The 19,277-nt window shown below is 42.6% G+C and overlaps 1 protein-coding gene across 1 annotated transcript in view; it reads left to right on the top strand.

Moving 5' to 3' along the window:
• Window positions 1–714: 714 nt before the first annotated feature.
• LOC142413041 (putative cation-transporting ATPase 13A4) overlaps window positions 715–19,277 on the top strand; it is a 44,653-nt gene continuing 26,090 nt past the window's right edge. The window contains exons 1-9 of the mRNA XM_075509086.1: window positions 715–777; window positions 8,589–8,762; window positions 13,241–13,378; window positions 15,656–15,726; window positions 15,819–15,899; window positions 16,773–16,842; window positions 17,676–17,810; window positions 18,233–18,305; window positions 18,954–19,085. Of these exons, the coding sequence (XP_075365201.1) occupies window positions 715–777; window positions 8,589–8,762; window positions 13,241–13,378; window positions 15,656–15,726; window positions 15,819–15,899; window positions 16,773–16,842; window positions 17,676–17,810; window positions 18,233–18,305; window positions 18,954–19,085 (937 nt within the window). The remainder of the gene's footprint in view (window positions 778–8,588; window positions 8,763–13,240; window positions 13,379–15,655; window positions 15,727–15,818; window positions 15,900–16,772; window positions 16,843–17,675; window positions 17,811–18,232; window positions 18,306–18,953; window positions 19,086–19,277) is intronic.

The raw sequence follows: 19,277 nt of genomic DNA, 5'->3' as shown, positions 1-19,277 counted from the left end.
CCAGTTTCCCCCAGGAGTGAGTAAATAACCCCAATGGCGTTTCCCAAAGCTATATGGTGAGGTCAGAAGACATTCTCTGATGATATTCTTAATAACAACTGAAAATACTGGTTATAGATCCTACATGGCTGAATCCTGACACATAGTCAGTGCATAAATCCACCTGCACAAACTGGGCCCCCTGTTTGCAATGCCAGAGCTTGAATTTTTCTCCAAGTCATATGTGGGGATCACAGCTGGACACTTAGTTCAGGCTGGTTGCTAAGAGTCTAACAACAGCAGTGCCTATTTTCCTTCTCATTTGGACACATGTCTGGTCTCCAGTGATTCCATAATCTCTTGAAGAAAAATATTCCCCTCTTGCCTTCCCCTGAAAGTTGCATGCCAACAGCACTTGCGTGCACCTATCAGAGTTATGACCTGGAGTCATATTGTGGCAAACACTTGTAAGATCTAACTTTTTCTTTCTTGCAGTGTCTTTGAGTGAATTTTGCATGTCCCTCGCAGTCGCAAAACTCCAACAACAAAATGAAGGGAGGAGGGATGAATGTTACCTGCTAACCCCACAGAGAGGGAGGAGCTCCACTTTTCAAACATCAGCAGAGTTATAAGGAAGGTGTGTACTTAGAGCACTTCCTCAGTGTGGAAGTTCAAGCATACAACGCTGAAGACCTGTCCTGAGGGTGCTCTAGAAAGTCTCCAGAGGCTCATTTCATGGGGGAAGATCCTGCCAAGAACCATTATGCACAGCTTAACCAGGGAGAAGAGAATGAGATGGTGAGTCGTATCTCTGTGTAGGTCTTTCTCAACTTGAAGCAGCAGATGGCACATGTTCTGCAATAAAATGCTGCAGTCTGTAATTTAGTTTTGGATGGTGGGGGTGTTCCCATAGCAGAAACATACAGTTAGAAAGGGATATAATTTTTTTTTAGCAGAAAGAAGATAAAATTGTATGTGTCCACTGGATTTAATTGGTTATCCCCTCCAAGAGGGGATGTCTCAACAGATTATTGATGTGGCATTATAAATCTAGGTGGAGGTGGTCTTATATGAGCTTGAGGGATGGGCCGGAATGGTGTTCCTAACCATTTGACAGCTGAGTCTCTAGGGTCAGATCCAGTTAGATGAGGACTGGGAACCTTGGCTTTCTCTGGAACATAAAAACACATGTGTTATATTTGCATAAATTATTAGCAAATGCAGTCTGTTGAATTGACAAAACTATTCTAGCCCGAGAGCCTGCATAAAGCTGGCTTTCTAAATACAGAACTACCATATGTCTTTCCAGAGTGTCCCAGGGAGGAGTACGTTTACATGCATGCATTAACATGTGGAAATAAGTCCTATGTTTACACGAAATATCTGATCTACTGCATGGCGCTTCTCTTAAATAGGAAGCCCAGTACATGATTGTCATAAATTCAGTGCTGCTTAGCTGCTTTGGCATTACTGCATGTTACAGATCAGCTATTCGTCACATATGCATTCTGTCTGTCTAACAGATTCTGCTGGAGATACCAGACCCATGATGCAGCTGTACAGCAACAATTCTCATGCATGTCTGGTAAATGCAGTGCTTCTCAAAATTCCCGTGCTGCAGAGTCACTGTAGCTCTGCTATGAGTGCGTGTAGGATTTCTGGGTGTACAACAGCCCCAGCAAAGCTAGTGAAACACAGCACTTACAAGCTGACATGACTGTCCACTTCCAGAAATCCTGGAGAAATCTTCAAAATCTACTCACTGAGAATTCTATTTTAGTGAAAAAGAGACCATGTCATGGAAAAATGTGGACATTTGTTATCCCTAGATACAAACGTAGATTTTCGGTCACCTCTCTGCCATGCAGGGAAGGGGAGATGTCATATTTTGCGTAATGCCAACCTAGGTAATCTGGGATGTGCTGGAGAATGCAGCACAGAGTCATCCAGCAGCATGAACTGAGCACTGCAGGAAGTGCAAGGCATTGGCTCTGAGGGTGGGGACTAATTAGCTCGGTGCAATGCAGAACCCAACTGGCTCTGCTGCTGAGTTACTAAACCTGCTCGCAGCACCCCACTCCTGGCTCTAGCCCTGGTGCTGATGTGCCACTGCTCCCCAGCTCCAAATGGCTGCAGGTTTTGTGTCTGTGCTCCACCCTGCCCCTGTCCTTCTAGGACCATAAACACCCTGTCATTCTCTTCCCACTACTGGCACTGTCACTAGCAATGCCAGAATTGAGCCTGAGCTAATTAGGTTTAAGTGGACTGTCTGGTGCTGCATAGAGCCACACCACTGTACCCTGCATGCCCAATGCCAGCTGTGCACTACTGGGACACCCAAGTTGTGCTTGCACGAATCCAGCTATCCCAGTAATGTTCATGCTTCTCAACAGTATCATACTGAGCACATGTGCCATGAGTCCAGTGCTTGGGGATCTGCACTGTGAATCTGAGGTTTTCCAGGCACAGCTGGTGTGTGTGCACAGTGCTGAGGCAATCTGCGCTGTGAATCCAGGGTGTCTGGCAGTTGCCGCGCTCTCTCTGCCTGCAATGAGTGTGAGCAGTGCTCATTCACCTGGGGTTCCCAAATGAAAATCACAGGAAGAAGACTGATAAAGCAGTTAAGTAGTAGGTGCAATTAAAACCATAGCCAAATTGTGCTAGATGTGGCAGGTATGTATGTGTCTTTGTTACGTATGTGTAAGAGAGAGAGGAAGATACCTGTGAAGGTGTCTGAGGTACTGTAGGAGGACAAGGAAAAAACCAACGTGTGTATAGAAAGAACAGCTAGTGTGCATATTTGTGTGAAAGAGAAAAGAAAGTAATATGTAGGTGAGAGAAGTTGTGAAGAAAGACACAAAGAAGTCTGTGTTTAGGCAGAGGAGAGAAGGCGAGTACATGGGGTAAAAGAGAATTATGTGCAGACATTCTTTGTTAAAGTCATATATTTTAAATTATTGGCAGCCACAGCAAGTGGCACTGGCACATAATGGTCTTAGTGACCCTGCAACATTTTTTTAAAATTCTAAGCCATGAAAAATATTTTTCAACATTATTTTTAACAGTCAGTTTAGTCCACCTGAACCAAATTATTAACAAGCAGTTCTTCACTCCTCAAACAAGATCGTATCAGTTGGTGTAAGAATGTAACAGCTGACATTGTGCAGGTGCCAGTTCTTCCAGAGTGAAATAGTTCAAGTAATTTTGAAAGCATGCAAGTAGTTCATTTGGACTCTGGACATGCAATGCTTTCCTGTGTTGAACTAGCTGTCCATTTTGCTGAGGAAAGTTGGGGAGCTCTAATGAGAAGAAATACTTCTATATTTTCTTCAGTGTTTCCTTTTCTTGGTACAGCTGAGATGCTAGATAGTCCTGAATTTAAGAATAATCACTCTGACTTAGGAAATCTACCCTATATATCCTTGTGCACATCTTTGGGATTACTTTACGTGGCTGGAGCACATTTACTTGAACGAGAGTCACTCTCCTGGTACCCAGCTAAAACTTAACAGTGTATATTCAGAGCATGAGATAATATCCCTCTCTCTTCATAACCATTTGTAGTACCAGAAAGATTTCAGTAGTGTGAGAGCATTCTGGACACAGCAGCTTGCTTCAGAGAAGGCTAATAGCTATGGTAATAGGAAGGGATTTATTTTAGGAATTAGCTTGCTTTTTTTTTTTCCCTTCCCTTCAGAAAGGTCTGCTTGAAGGTGTTTTTGAGAAGAAGTAATTGTTGGTGGAATAGGAAGAGGGAGGAAAAACACAGCTTTATGCCCTCTGCCAACTTGATGCTCCTCTCTGTACAGCTTGGGACTAATCATTCCCTTTGCACAAACCCTAAAGTGCAAAGCGTAAGTCCTGCAGTGCAAAAGATTGTGAGACACTTCAACAGGCTGCTGCTTCAGGAAGAATTTGCCAGAAGCCTGTCTTAAGCACGTGTTCCCCAGTTGCTTATGTCTGAAGGAATAGGACAACTGCAGTCAGTCAGCTGGTGAACCCCAGTTTGCTGCTGCATATTGGCAGCTGTCTGCCTCCTTTGGGATGCCGAAATTCTGACAGGAATCTGATCCAGGAATTTTATACACTTTGAGTTTGAAAAATGTAACTCTTAACATTAAGATAGAACCTGAAAGGCACAACCTTGTTCCTAATGCAACAATAGTGAATGTTGCTACTGGCTTCAGAGGGAATAGAAACAAACCTCTGATGAAACAGTTCCAGTTGGTAAGAATGAGATTCAGTTATTAAATTCCTTGTGAATCTTAACCAGTCTTTCAACTCTAATCCTATTATCTGTTGTTATAGCAACAGGTTGTTTGTAATAGGGTACCTGGTGATTGGGTTGCCAGAAATATGATAGTACACAGCCACTGTTTAGGCTCCTTGCTGATAGCTACGGGCCTTGTTTTCACCAAAGAAAAGGGTGCCTGAACTTGTTTGACTTTTGCATTTAAACTCTGCTGTACAGATGACCTGGCAGTTGCAGGGAATTTTTCTTTTAAACATAAGTAACAAAGACTTGCTGGACACTAGAGTGATAAGCGCTTGAGTGCTGGCTTTGTATGATTGTAAAAGCAGCTAAGAACCTGTCTTGGAATAGGCACATTTTCTGCCAACAGAGCAGGTCTGGCAGTTTTTTTGTCCAATAATCCATGGCTCCTCCCTAGATCCTAGACTCACAAGTTAAACCATTTTGTTTTAGTCACTCTTCTGACTGTTGGGAGTCTCAAGAGAAAGGGGATGTTAACACATGAGGAAACAAAGTTTTACAATACACTACAATTTATTAAAAATTATTCTACAGAGGTGAGATGAGCCCTGCATACCAGCCTTTTTGTAGACAGTGCTACCTCCTGTGAGATAACGAGAAACCCTTTGAGTTTCACAGATAGCTAATCTTAGCTTTGTTTTCCACCATCTCTTAGTCTGGTGCCCTCAAGAGCTCAGGTTATTTGGCTGTGTAATGCTATATAGGCCAAATGCACACATTGAGCCCTAAAAACCTGCTCACATAGTAGAAAAGTTGTCAAGGTGCAAATCTGTATTCATCAGACCCATCTTCAAAAGAAGCGTGTCTGCATCAGCACAGCCTCTTTGTGCAATGAAATACAACGCAGCAAAAGTTATTCTCTTTTCCTTAACAACATAAAACCAACCTGACAGACATGTTCTTACTGGTGACATCAACATCAGGATTTCTGCCAGCCCTGGAAGTATTGTTTGCCATAGTGGACATGCATTTGCTTGGAGATCTTTGTAGTATAGGCCTAGTGAATCCTGAATAAGCTTGAAGAATTTCCAAACCCTAATTACTGTAAGGCATTCACGTGGCTAGATAAACCTGCTGAGAAACCTGTATCATGTGTGTGCCTGTTCCCCCCTTCTTCATGCACATTGTGGATACCTCTGTTGTGGGTCTCATATTCACCTTTTTTTTTGAGAAGATAATGGTTTTGAGAATTCTTCTGAAGAATTCCACTGTTGACTTATTTGACAAGTGAGAAGTGTTTGTACTAGTACTGTTTCTGTTTCAACAAGGAGTTACTTACGTACTAAATTTTTTTTATGAATGCAGCATTCATTGCTGTAGTCCTTCCAGCTGAAGGCACAGGGTCAGGAAAAACACCTCAACCTAACAGAACATTTTATTCTGAAGTTAAGTATTGAAAGGTTCCGGCCCAGGGAACTTTGGCACAAGTTAGGTTTGGAGCTCAGTCTATTTCCCTATACAGCTTTACTTCTGAATGATGTGGCTCAGGTAACCTGCTCCAGACATTTCCAAACTATGGGAAATGCTTTGCTTTGACTTTAGATTCCTGCATGGACATCCAGATACAAAACAGCAGTTAACATCTGATGTTTATTCTTTCCCAGCTTACTCCTTGTAGAGCTCCTGAACACCTATATTCAGAAATGTTATGTTCATCAAGACACAAACCAACAAACCTGAACCAACACCTGAGTTCATAGGGCAGAATGTGCACTGGTTCAGAACAGCTCGAGGGTATCTATCTATCTATCTATCTATCTATCTATCTATCTATCTATCTATCTCAGGAAAGTCCCTTGTAAGAAGCAACAGGATCCAGCAGGTAGCGTAGTGGATGTCTTAAGAGCATGGCCTTTTTTTCCCAGCTGAGCTGTCTTCCTTGTCTTCCTCTCTCCTAGTTTTCAAGATGAGGAATACTGATGCATGTTTGGTTTTGGGAAGTGTCTTGAGATCTAAGGGATCAAACCATTTTTTGAGGGGAAACTATTCTGGAAAACAGAGCCTGGAAACATATGCAGACTCAGATACATATTTTGATATATAGGCGCATGGTTTCCTAGGCAGAGAAAGACAGAGTCTGCCCTAGCTCTATGGTTATGTTATATCAGGCTTGGGGGATCATTCAGCATTTCAGTGGAGAAGAACACTGCCAGCAGAAGATGATCCCAAATGACTGCCAATCACATGCCGAATGCCCACCCTCTCCCTTCTTAATTGCATTAACTACAGCCTTACTGACTTCTCAGACTTTGGGTGTAAGGCACAAAAGCTGAAAATTAAAGGAATGATTCACTGGCAGAAGCAAGATGCACATGGCAGCAATCTCATTCTTCCCCACCCTGATATTCATGCCCCTCCCAATTTGAAAATATTATTCCAGTTATTCCAGGTCCAGCCATTTGCTGGAGAAAGTCCGAAGGGACGTTCTTTTAACAGTTCTTCCCTTAGGCATCTCTGTCTCCTTGGGAGTTCCTTTGTCTTGCTGACAAGCTGTAAAGTCTGGATCCAAGCATCTAGATCTTGCTAGTAAGCCATTGCTGTGAACAGTGAGTTCACATTGTTCTATGTACTATTCTGTATGCTGGTGCTGACACTAATTTTGTAACCTTTTTAAGGATACAAGTAGACAGAGGTGAATGGAGAGCCCTTTACCTGTTTGTAGGAGCATGTAAATATTAATAGCACATGACTGCCACACCAGCTACCTTCTAGCAGCCTTGCCTATCTGCTGTCCTCCATGAGTTTCCTTCTATCTGCTGCAGAGTTGCCTTATTCTCTTGGGCTGCTCAGAGATTATAGAAGCCTTTGAAAATGTTGAGTGTGTGCATCTCAAGGTGGTATAACCAGGTCCTGTGCAATGCAGGCCACTTCCCTGTATAGTTTACCATACTTTTTCCCCACAGTTGCCAATTTCTTCCCTTTAGAAACCCCATGGAGATTACCTAGGAAGATAAAGTCTGTCTTTTGGAGAATGACATAGAGCAGGTAGGCCGAGGCAGTGTGTGGAACCACTGGGTAGGGCCTGCGTTTCGCATAACAAGCAAAGACACCAGCACAGAACCAGGAATTATGCATTACTCATCCTTCCAATTACATTGCCTTTTCTTCTCACCTTATGAATGGATCTTGCAATATCTGTGGCTGCAGATATCTGATCTTCAGAAGCAGATTGCACAATTGCTGCAGATATACTAGGACGAAGGAGGTTGAGGAACCTTAACCTTATGTTAGCAAATTCTCCTGGTCACCCAATGCAATTGCAGCCATGCAATCTCCCATCTTAGATCAGGGCCGGGTCTCCTCTATAAATTCACTGTAGACATTTCATTTCCCCTTTACCAAGTCCCTGCTAGCACTACTGAGAGGGAATTTGGCCATGGTAGCAAGACCTGGCAGCTCTTAAACTGTAATGCTGACATTCATCCCTTTGAAGTTTTGGGCAAGTCACCTTGCCTCACTGTAACAATTTCCTGAGCTTTAAAAATGGAATAATAATGCCTACTCATATAGCTACAGTGAGTAGCTTCCTTTGGCCCTCTGAACATGTAAAGCATTCTGCAAGTGTTCATTAGTTGTTCTTACTAACAGTTATTATTATTTTTGTTTTGGGATGTTAGGACAATGGCACATTGGCAAGGTCCAAAATCTCCATACTGGAGCTATCACGGAAGACGGTAAGAGCCCTACAAAGGCTGTGTCTGTGCCGAGTTGTGCAAAGCAGCTCCAGCTGGTGCAGCCACACAGCGTCATTCGGCACCATGCAGAGACACTAGCTGAGTCTCTGAAGTGTAGGTGCATTAATGCAGACCCACTGCTATGGCAGGACAGCAGTAGTGCTTCTGATTCTGAAGCAGGCACTGTCTCAGCTGCTGCAGTGGGTCTGCACCACTCTCTATCCCCTAGTGCAGACATACTCCAGTTCTTCAGCTGTCTCACCCAGGGACCTTAAAAAAGCTGACCAGGCAAATCTGTGTTCCTGACTTGGGGCCTAAAGGTTAGGGCCTCTATATTTTGGTATCATTCCAACTCATCCACACACATAACAGTGTCTCATGCTGAGTTTTACAACTACATAAAACTATTTTAGAGATTTGGTCAGGCTACAGCAATCCAGATTTTGTGAAGGTGGATGAAAACTTCTGTGGAACATGCAAAATTTTTTTTCTAGTCATGTTTAGGACACAAAGAAGCCAAATACAAGTTCTACGACTTGTTTTTTCACAGTACCATACCAAACAGTACCTATAGGAGAGCAGTGGATGATGGGAAAGTGTAGTATTCCAGGTGTTTCTTTAAGAGAAATAGTAATGATTTTTTCCTTGTCTTTGCTGTACAGGAGATTTTTGGCTACAAAACCCAAGGCTGGCGGAGGGTATTGTGCATTGCTGGATACATCTTGTCCTGTGGGGCTCTGCTGCTGCTGTTTTACTGGAAACCTGAGTGGGACGTGTGGGCACACTGCATCCGCTGCAGCTTGGAAGAAGCGGACGTTGTTCTGCTTAGAACAACAGTAGGTGCCTACTTTAACCTTTAAATTGGTCCCTTGTATGTAGTTAATTGGAAGATGAGTTAATTGGAAGGAATCCAGTTAGCTGAAATCTCTTACATTGCTGATTTCCTGCAATAGTATCTTATGTTTACCATCATTGATCTAAAGAACTCTCAAGTATTCCACAAATTATGTGTAAGATCATGATTGGAATGGAAGGTAACAGCTGATCAGATAACAAGCTGAAAGAAATCATGGTGAAAAAAAGGGTAATATCTGTGGTTTCAAGACTGTGTTATTTGCTCTCAATCCTTCCCTTCCACCATCCCTGTGCTTTCTACACTGCAGATCTGTGCTCCAGATTCTAAAGCATCTGTTTGATTGGCAGTGTCCAGCAGATCCTTTTTCCCTCACTTGGCTGTCCTGGTGAAGCTGCCCCTCTCTGCCAAAATTTAGCCAGTGGGCCAAACCAAAGATTTGTCTGGCTCTGTCCCCAGCAGTGTCCAACAGTGTGTGATGAGGGATCAGTATAAGGAAGAGGGCAAGCTTAGACTGCTTGTTTTCTTGGGTGTATGTTTCCATTTTCATGGAAACTCAGGAAAAAAAGGAGAGTTTACCACTTTTGGAAGAAGGGGCAGGCAACTCAAGAAGAGTACAGGGATCTTGTCAAGTCATGCAGAGAGAAGATTAGAAAGGCAAAAGCCCAGCTAGAACTCAATCTGGCCATTGTCGTAAGAGATAATAAAAAATGTTTTTATAAATACATTAACAACAAAAAGAGAGCCAAGGAGAATCTCCCTCCTTTATTGGATGTGGGGGGGGGGACATTGCCACCAAGGATGAGGAAAAGGCTGAGGTACTTAATGGCATCTTTGCCTCAGTCTTTAATAGTCAGACCAGTTATCTCCAGGGCATTCAGCCCCCTGAGCTGGAAGACAGGGACGGAGAACAGAATGAACCCCCCATAATCCAGGAGGAAGCTGTTAATGACCTGCTACGCCACCTGGACACTCACAAGTCTATGGGGCCGGATGGGATCCACCCGAGAGTACTGAGGGAGCTGGCGGAGGAGCTTGCCAAGCCACTTTCCATCATTTGTCAGCAGTCCTGGTTAACAGGGGAGGTCCCAGACAACTGGAGGCTTGCCAATGTGACGCCCATCTACAAGAAGGGCTGGAAGGAGGATCCGGGGAACTACAGGCCTGTCAGCCTGACCTCAGTACCAGGGAAAATTATGGAGCGGTTCATCTTGAGTGCGCTTAACAGGCATGTGCAGGCCAACCAGGGGATCAGGCCCAGCCAGCATGGGTTCATGAAAGGCAGGTCCTGCTTGACCAGCCTGATCTCCTTCTACGACCAGGTGACCCGCCTAGCGGATGAGGGAAAGGCTGTAGATGTTTTCTACCTGGACTTTAGTAAAGCCTTCGACACTGTCTCGCACAGCATTCTCCTAGAGAAGCTGGCGGCTCATGGCTTAGGCGGGTGTACTCTTTGCTGGGTAAAAAACTGGCTGGGTGGCCGAGCCCAGAGAGTTGTGGTGAACGGAGTTAAATCCAATTGGTGTCTGATCACAAGCGGTGTTCCCCAGGGCTCAGTTTTGGGGCCAGTCTTGTTTAATATCTTTATCAATGATCTGGATTGAGGGGATTGAGTGCACCCTCAGTAAGTTTGCAGATTACACCAAGTTGTGTGGGAGTGTTGATCTGCTGGAGGGTAGGCAGGCTCTGCAGAGGGACCTGGACAGGCTGGATCGACGGGCCAAGGCCAATTGTATGAGGTTTAACAAGGCCAAGTGCCGGGTCCTGCACTTTGGTCACACCAACCCCATGCAACGCTACAGGCTTGGGGAAGAGTGGCTGGAAAGCTGCCCAGCAGAAAAGGACCTGGGGGTGTTGGTTGACAGCTGCCTGAATATGAGCCAGCAGTGTGCCCAGGTGGCCAAGAAAGCCAACAGCATCCTGGCTGGTATCAGGAATAGTGTGGCCAGCAGGACTAGGGAAGTGATTGTCCCCTTGTACTTGGCACTGGTGAAGCCACACCTCAAATACTGTGTTCAGTTTTGGGCCCCTCACTACAAGAGAGACATTGAGGTGCTGGAGCGTGTCCAGAGAAGGGCAACGAAGCTGGTGAAGGGTCTGGAGCAGAAGTCTGATGAGGAGCGGCTGAGGGAGCTGGGATTGTTTAGCCTGGAGAAAAGGAGGCTGAGGGGAGACCTTATTGCTCTCTACAACTACCTGAAAGGAGGTTGTCGAGAGGTGGGGGTCGGTCTCTTCTCCCAAGTAACAAGCAATAGGATGAGAGGAAATGGCCTCAAGTTGCGCCAGGGGAGGTTTAGATTGGATATTAGGAAAAATTTCTTTACTTAAAGGGTGGTCAAGCATTGGAACAGGCTGCCCAGAGAGGTGGTGGAGTCATCATCCCTGAAGGAGTTCAAAATACATGTAGATGTGACACTTCGGGACATAGTTTAGTAGGCATGGAGGTGTTGGGTTGACGGTTGGACTAGATGACCTTAGAGGTCTTTTCCAACCTTAATGATTCTATGATTCTATGATTTTCCATCAGCCCTTCCCCATGTCCAATAAACCCACAATCCTGCAGTTAATGCTTTCAGGGCTGTTATGCTTTGCTAGTAGTTTCCTAATACAGATTTCTATCTGTTGAGGACTGTACGGAAGCACTGCAACATACACAAACCCTGATTTCATTTCACACAAACTACCGCAATACTAAAAGAAGCAAACTGAGACTTGACTCTGAATCCCAGCTGAGCTTGAATACTCCAGGAGCTGGCAGGGTTGATTTACTTCCAGAAGTTTGATTTGTTCTGCTTCAAAGATTCCTGAACAATGGCATTTGCAAAATGTGCAATTGCGAAATGGATCACTTGCTACCACTGTACTTGAGCTGCCTTCTTAAATGAGCAGAGCAGCATGCAGTTAAAATCTTGGGTTTTGAAAATCACAGATCTGCCTGCTGAATATTTTATATTGAAACAATCTGCATCCTAATAGGTTGGGTGTATGTGTTTTTTTTTTAAAGAAGCGTATCAGGTTTAATCTCCCTTTTTAATCTTCAGTTCAGTTTCCATTTTTAATTACCTATTCTTGTGTGTAATTTTCAATGGATGTGCCATGCCAAGCACTTTTCAAATAAATAAGTTTTTAAATGATCCTTTATGTAATTAAACAAGAATTGAATCATATTGTACGTTCTTATTATCAGGAACCTCTCTCAAAGTATGCTCTGGGCATTTGACAATTTCAGATTTCCTTCGTGGTTCTCTATATTAAAATGACATTTTTGTTTTTTCCCCTACATTCTGTTTATGTCAGTTCTCAAATGTGACGGCTACTGCTAATGAGGATACAAGTAATCCCATCAGCTTGATCCTTGGAATTCTCTTTTGCTTCACATAAAACCTTCATAATTCATCATCATGTCTGCAATTGCAATATAAGAGCCTATTAACTCACTTTTGTTATTGAATTTTGACTCACTTTAGTTCAAATAATGAGCACCTGTGTTATTCACTGCTTCCCATCTCAATCTGCATCCCAATGTCTATTAATTCTGAAATTTAAATTAAAGATCAATATCAGAAAATGTTATTCTACTCAATATACCAGTTTAAGAACAAAAGTGGACAAATAAATAAGATATATAAACATTATTAAAGTTCCTTTTTAAATCCTTAAATTATTTAAAAGGACTCATGTTTGGTACAGTATCTTTTTTTTCTGTTGTAATTTCCAAGTGAAGTTCAATAACTGTGCTTTCAGAACCTGGCTGGCTGAGGTAATCGGCTTTTTCCATCTGCCAAACTGTTCACGCTATGATATATAAGTCACTCTCATAGCTGGCTTTAATGCATGCAGTTCAGTGTTCGGGACTGAAACTTAACATGAGGGTAGTTATTACAGTAGTTGCTCTAATCTCTAAGACTGTACTACCAACGCTAGTTATCAGGCAGTTCCAATGTTGAACTTATTTTAATAAAAAATAGCAAGATCATGAACTCAGTTTGTGGCAAAAGCTTGTCTAAGGTACCATAAGGGAGGCATGGTGCTCACACACTTGTTCCGATGAAGTGTTAACACAGGAATGACTGCGAAAAGGTATTGGCACTAAACATTGCAGTACAGCACTATGTTCCTTTTGATCTTCCCTTTACAGTATGGTCACTGCATCTCAGATTGTCCTGTACTGTTTGCCTCTCCTAGATCATGACCTGGGTGTTCACATTCCATCCTTATCAGCCAAGCACCAGACCCGCAGTCAGTAAATTATTTGCAGTAGTCACATTTTGAGTGGTTCCGCTCCCATTCTGCTGATTTATCTATCAGTCACAGGTGCTGGGAGGCCCCTGTTGGTTAGTTCTTTAAAAAAGCTGGAGCAACACTCTAGAAAGGCCTACTGTAATCATTCACTCCAAGGTGATAGTGAGTTTGGTCTGATTTTGAGGGAAATTGTGACACTTCTCTTCTATATTCATTTAGGATGAATTTCGGATTTATTCTCGTAAGACTGTGACATGGATCTCTGTGTCTGCACTTATCAAAAGTAGATCGGATTATCCAGCCACTGCTGAGGAAGACTCAATCTTCAGCAAAGCCATAATGAAGCCAAGTTTGCAAGTAAGTAAAGTATTCCCTGCAGCATCTGGGAGATGACAGCGAATCTCAGCCACGCTTCATATAGTGAAAGTGACCTGTGAAACATATCCAGCTAAGAAACTTGCAGCTTGATGAACACAGTGAGCTGTGGAAAAACAAGCTAGAGATTTTGGAGAACTGTACTCACCTCTGTAAAAATCCTCTCTTACTCCGAGGTGGGTTATGAAAAAAGAATCCTCACTACTTCTGAGAGAAGACCTACATTATAAGTAGGAGAGCATCAAGACACTGGGGTTGGTAGTGAAGAATCAGAGTTCCAAATCAAAAACTCATTCCTGGCATAGGAATCAAGGAATTTAGGGGTGGCTGTGTGTCTGAGGGGAAACTGTGAGGAACTGAACATCACAGCTCCCACAGTAACATGAAAACAGGGATGAATGCAGCTCAAGGGGAATAGAACAGAAAAGTGCCTAGGCAGAGCTGCATCAGTATTTCCAGAAATGTGTCATCAAGGAGGGTCTGAAACACATTTTGCTTTCTTGCCTTTGTATGCACCAATTTGTGCTTTAAATTACATTTGCTGGAGTCAGGTCTTGCACTGTTGACTGTTCCTGCAAAAATGTATCCTGGTCTCTGCCAGTTCCATAGCTTTGAGATCCCAATGAGGCACTGGAGAGAAGGTAGACGATTAATTGATCCAAGCAGATCACAAGGTCCCTCATGAGTTGAGTAAATATAATTATCCCCATTTTAGAACAAGTACCAGACAGTTCAGTTATATGTCTTGCTTAGCATTACATGTTAAACTGGTGTAAGCAATAGGAATGCAGTGGTACATTTGCTAGTATCTGGCTCTTGATTATAGATACTAGATCACTGCACTGGGGAATCCATAAAAGAGCTATATTCCCTTCCAGGAAATAGATTTCTAACTTGCTAGCATTTATTTTTGTATCTACAGCAATTTTTAGTAGATATTTTCATTATAAACCTAACTTTAGCTAGGCAAAGCTGTTGCTATTACTGCTGTTTTGTGTGAGCATATATTAATGTACATAAGAAAGTTTAGTGCCAGCTAGTTTAATCAACTGGCACAGTATGAAAGTGAAGACTGGTTTGTAACATTCTTCAGAGGATCGAATTAGTAACATAAAAAAGCCCAATACAGCGCTCAAATAATAGGCCCTTTGAACAACACTTTCATATCAGTCAAAACATCTGGATAGAAAAGAACAGATTTCAAAGCAGCAAAGAACAAACAGTTTAATCCTTCACTAGCACTTCAAAAGCCCCTACTTATATGTCAGTTATAAAACCTGTTTGCCATTTAAGCTACCTAAGTCCACAGAGTAATGTGTAGTGCCCAAGAGCTATCCAAGGACCTGTTCCAGCAGCGAGTTGGTGCCTCATTTCCCACTCTGGCTTTTAGCATTGCAAATATTGCAGCTCCTATTGCATGAAATCCTAACTACAGACCTCTTGTTAGGATAATGACTGTGGTTATAGCTTCATTTTGAGTCAGTGTATGAGTTGAGTATAGATTTCATTGGCCTATAATAATACTTATTGCACTGGGTAGGGAGAGTCCCCTAGAGCTGATTTCTTTATTACTTATGTGTATAGGTGTATAGCCTTGCCTTCTTTCAGCTGATATGAAGCGCCATTATCTCTAATAGGCTTTGTTATTGTTGCGCAGGACAGGACAGACTCCTTTTGCAAGTTATAAATGGCAGCGTGTGTTCCTAATGGGTAACTGCTCTGCAAGGACTTCACATTAGCAGTGACTCAGGAAGTATCCTGGGATGGCCTTTCTTGTCTGTTGGCCTATCTGTTCAGCTGAAGGACTTGGCACCATGCCTGCAAACTGCTCAAAGCCCCCTGCTTTCCTCAAAGCCAGACAGAAGATAAGGGAGTTGTGGACTGAAGACAGGCTTTGACAACTGCCTGCGCACCCACCACTGCATCAGTGATCTCTTCCCTTTGTTCTGTGAAATGAGAGTGAGGACTGTATTCCTTGCTTCACAAAATGGGGAGAGAGGAATGCTGCTTTGTACTTGCTTGACCTAAAGATCTGTAAAGCTTACTGGAACCTGCACTGAGTTGGGGATCCCACTCTATAACATAACTAGGGAGTTAGTATATGCAATCCTGTCTTCTCTCCCTCCCTGCTCCCCATATAATTTGCTTTATCTGTGCTTGACCCCAGTGAGGATGCCTAGCTGAGATCTGTGAGCAGGCCTGGGAGTACTTTTGTCTGCTGTGTTGCATATATATTGTTGTCCCTGTTTTGTTTTGCAGGTGAAAAGTATCCAAGTACAAAAAATCCGCTATGTCTGGAATATCTGTGCAAAACAGTTCCAGAAAGTTGGGTGAGTTCAATGCCCTGGTTACACAAGTCTCTGAGGAAGTCAAGCTTCTTTCTGAATAATGTCCTAAGGAAAACACTCCCTTTATATTTTAGAGCCCTAGAAGACCACCACACTTGCTCAGCTATACATGCCAAATTTGGTTCTGGTCTCACCTGCAATGAACAGAATGTCAGGTATACATTTTAAAACACAAGTACTCAACATATGGATTTTAAAGAGATGTAAATTCACTGCTGTTGGTGCACTTTCCTTGAGTTTCTTGTGTATCCATTAATATGCAAATAATTTTAGATGAAATGGCCATGCATGAAAAATTGAATGAAAAGGGCTAGAGAATGCTGTGTATTCCTTGTCAAAGTTTTTGAAATGTCTCAGTATTCATCACTGTTACTGTTCTCAATCAGGAAATAACTATGTCCTGTAACTAACTCTAAGCAGTTCTTATCTGGAGTAAGAGAAAGTCTCCATGAGACAGTGCAGATAAGTTGTGTGTGTGCTTCTTCAGTGGGGCTCCATGTAATTGTATTGAACTTCTAAATCAATTAGTCCTAGTCATTGAATTTATTCTCACAAACTACTGTATCATTAGACAATTTACAGAATAGGTATTCCTGAAACTGCTAAATAAAGAAATGATCTTCAGTTGATTGAATACTGAAAATCCAGCTCCTGACCTGAGCTCATGTTGAATCTTACATTCAAATCACCCTTAACTTTATGCAAAATTATTTGGGTTTAGATAATTTAGTTTTAGGTGCAGAACTCCTTTGTTTATGGTGCTTCAAACGAATTTTTGCATGATGGAAACATTTGCCTAAAAGGCTGTCTTACTTGTCTGTTTAAGTAGATTTCACTGGTACAGTCATCTTTTCTGACATAAGCACTGTAGGGGCATTTAATTTTTTATCTTTTTCTTGGAGAACGGTCCTCACAGCCTTTAAACTGGGATCGATACAAGCTCTCAGGACTATTGAAAGCTGCAGCTTCTTGAGTGAGCTACATTGTCGCTATTTTATATGTAAGTGATGTATCTTTATCCCGTACAGGAGAATTATATGTGGCCCAAACACTATTGACGTTCCAGTGATCCCTATTTGGAAACTACTCATCAAAGAGGTTAAGCATTTCTGTTGCCTTTATTCTAGGCTACCTGGGGAGGCAGAGTGTGCATATAGAATATAATGGAGTCTATGTCTGAATTAGCTTCCCAGGACTCACTCATCAAGCACACTCCTTTTTCAAATCCTGTTTAAAGCTGTTCCATGAAATCACCATAAATTCATTTATCCTCCGTTGTTGCCTATCCTCCATCCCCATGCCTGTATGGCTGCTTGGTATTTGTATGTATCTGTGTCCTGGGTGCTCATTCTGTTGGACTTACAAGGGTCAGTGAATGTTTACAAGCTGCACTGGAAATAAAACCTTCCAGGCAAAGGCTGTCTCTTAATCAGCAGAGATTAAGTGAACAGCAGTAGCTGGCATATGCCTACAGCTGCAAAGAGATCCAGTGAGCTCATGACTCTGGGCACAGCACCACGTAAAGCACTGATATCTTTTTCAGACAGGAACTGGCTATACGTGGCCTAAACAGAGTGTTTGTGGAGATGTGCCTATGGTATGTGAGCTTTATCCTCACAGCACAACCTGCTCTTCTCTCACCTTTGTTACATTTCTTGTAAAGAAGCAATCAAAACAAGGCTTGGGCTGAGCCATTCACATCCCAAATAACATCGTATTGGTCCAGATTATTTGGCCCTTCTGTCAGATGGAGATCGTCCAATCTGATTAGACTGAAGCCACTGCTAACAAAATTAGAAAGGGGGTTGGGAGACACAACACTTAACTCAATAGCTTTCATTCCAGCCCATTTCTAACAGGATGGACTGGCTGGGTATATTGGAGCCATTTAAACGTGGCCAGCTCTTGAGTATTCCTCTCTCTCCAAACAGGTTTTAAATCCATTTTACGTGTTCCAGCTGTTCAGTGTGTGTCTGTGGTTTGCTGAAGATTACATGGAGTATGCCACTGCAATCATAATCATGTCTCTCCTCTCGATTTTTTTGACTGTATATGATCTTAGACAGGTGAGACACCTCACCTTTTTCCACAAGGAGGATTTATTTCTAATGTCTGGGAAAGGCCAGGATGTTACAACATGCACACGTACAGTGCTATGAGAGTTACTCAGAGGTTTAGTCTTGTGACATTGCGTAGTAGCAGGTGCAATGGCCTGGCCTCCTAGTCATCATAAACTCTGTGTGGTTCTTTACCCAGATCCTCCCTTCCCCATTCCAGTGCTTCGCTTTGTAACCTTTTGTTACATCTTCTCCATAAGTAGGGTGGGGAATTTCTTTCTCTGTGTGATTTTATAGTTCCTGGCAGGGCCAGACCCCAGTTTATAAGGGCTCTCATAACCACAAATAACAAAAGGGAATAATTGTTAGTGGATGAATTGCATCATGTAAGTAAGATGTAACACTTTTGTGTGTTCTCCTTTAATTTATAGCAATCGGTTAAACTGCACAGACTGGTTGAGTCTCATAACAACATCATGGTCACTGTCTGCAGAAATAAGGAAGGTGACTCCTGTACACTTCTTTCTTCAATGTGTTTCATTTCTATAGCAATTTATATCAAACCCAAGAATGTGTAGTATCAAATTCCTTCTAGAGCAGTTTCCTCTTCTATCTCTCAGCTTGATTAACTAGCTTCTGCAGATTGGGTTAATTTGACCTAGAAGTATGTTGTGGCACATCAGTCATATTCATAACTGTTTGAGCGCAGCCTTAGCAAAATTTATCAGGAAAATGATGACATTTTTCTTAAAGCAGTGCTGACAAAGCCAACCACATAGCCATTACATTGCTGTGAGTCCACCTAATTGCTCCATGCAAAGTCTGTTCATTGCCATGGTATTTAGAGCACAACCCAAAAAGACGGAGTCAAACTGAGAAACGTGATCCAAGCTTCTTCAGTTAGGTCAGTGCATTGGAACAATAACCATTGGTTGGGCTCCTGGGAAGATAAGAAGGAATTCTGCAGTTCGAACTGATGCCTAGGCTTTTCTAAATATTGGAGGCTGTATTCTTAGGTCCTACTTGTGGTCCTTTGTTTATCAGCCATTATAAAGAAGTAACAATCTATTCAGCAGGTAGTTCCTTGTATTTTTGACCCTTACCACAGAGAAATATATGAAGCACAAAGTTTGCATTACATGTCACCTACAGGTTTCCAAGAGCTGGAATCACACCATCTTGTTCCTGGAGATATGCTGGTTTTGAAAGAGGGCAAAACCCTTTTGCCTTGTGATGCCATCCTGATCAGTGGGCAGTGCATTGTAAATGAAAGCATGCTGACAGGTACAGCTCGTCCCTCCCAGGTTTACCATCAAAACATCATCATAGCCCTATGGCTTCAGCCAGTGACACAGGACATACAGTGTTATAACGTATCACCCTTATTACGAGATAGTCCATAGCTAGCCTAGAAGGGGATTCTTTTGGGTGTTTGCTATAATAAAGACTGAATTGTAGTTAGTCTCAGCTTATCTA

The sequence above is a fragment of the Mycteria americana genome, chromosome 7 (assembly GCF_035582795.1).
Source record: "Mycteria americana isolate JAX WOST 10 ecotype Jacksonville Zoo and Gardens chromosome 7, USCA_MyAme_1.0, whole genome shotgun sequence".
Classification (NCBI taxonomy): Eukaryota; Metazoa; Chordata; class Aves; order Ciconiiformes; family Ciconiidae; genus Mycteria; species Mycteria americana.
The sequence above is the reverse complement of the archived record's forward strand: the minus strand, read 5'-3'. Positions and strand labels throughout refer to the sequence as shown.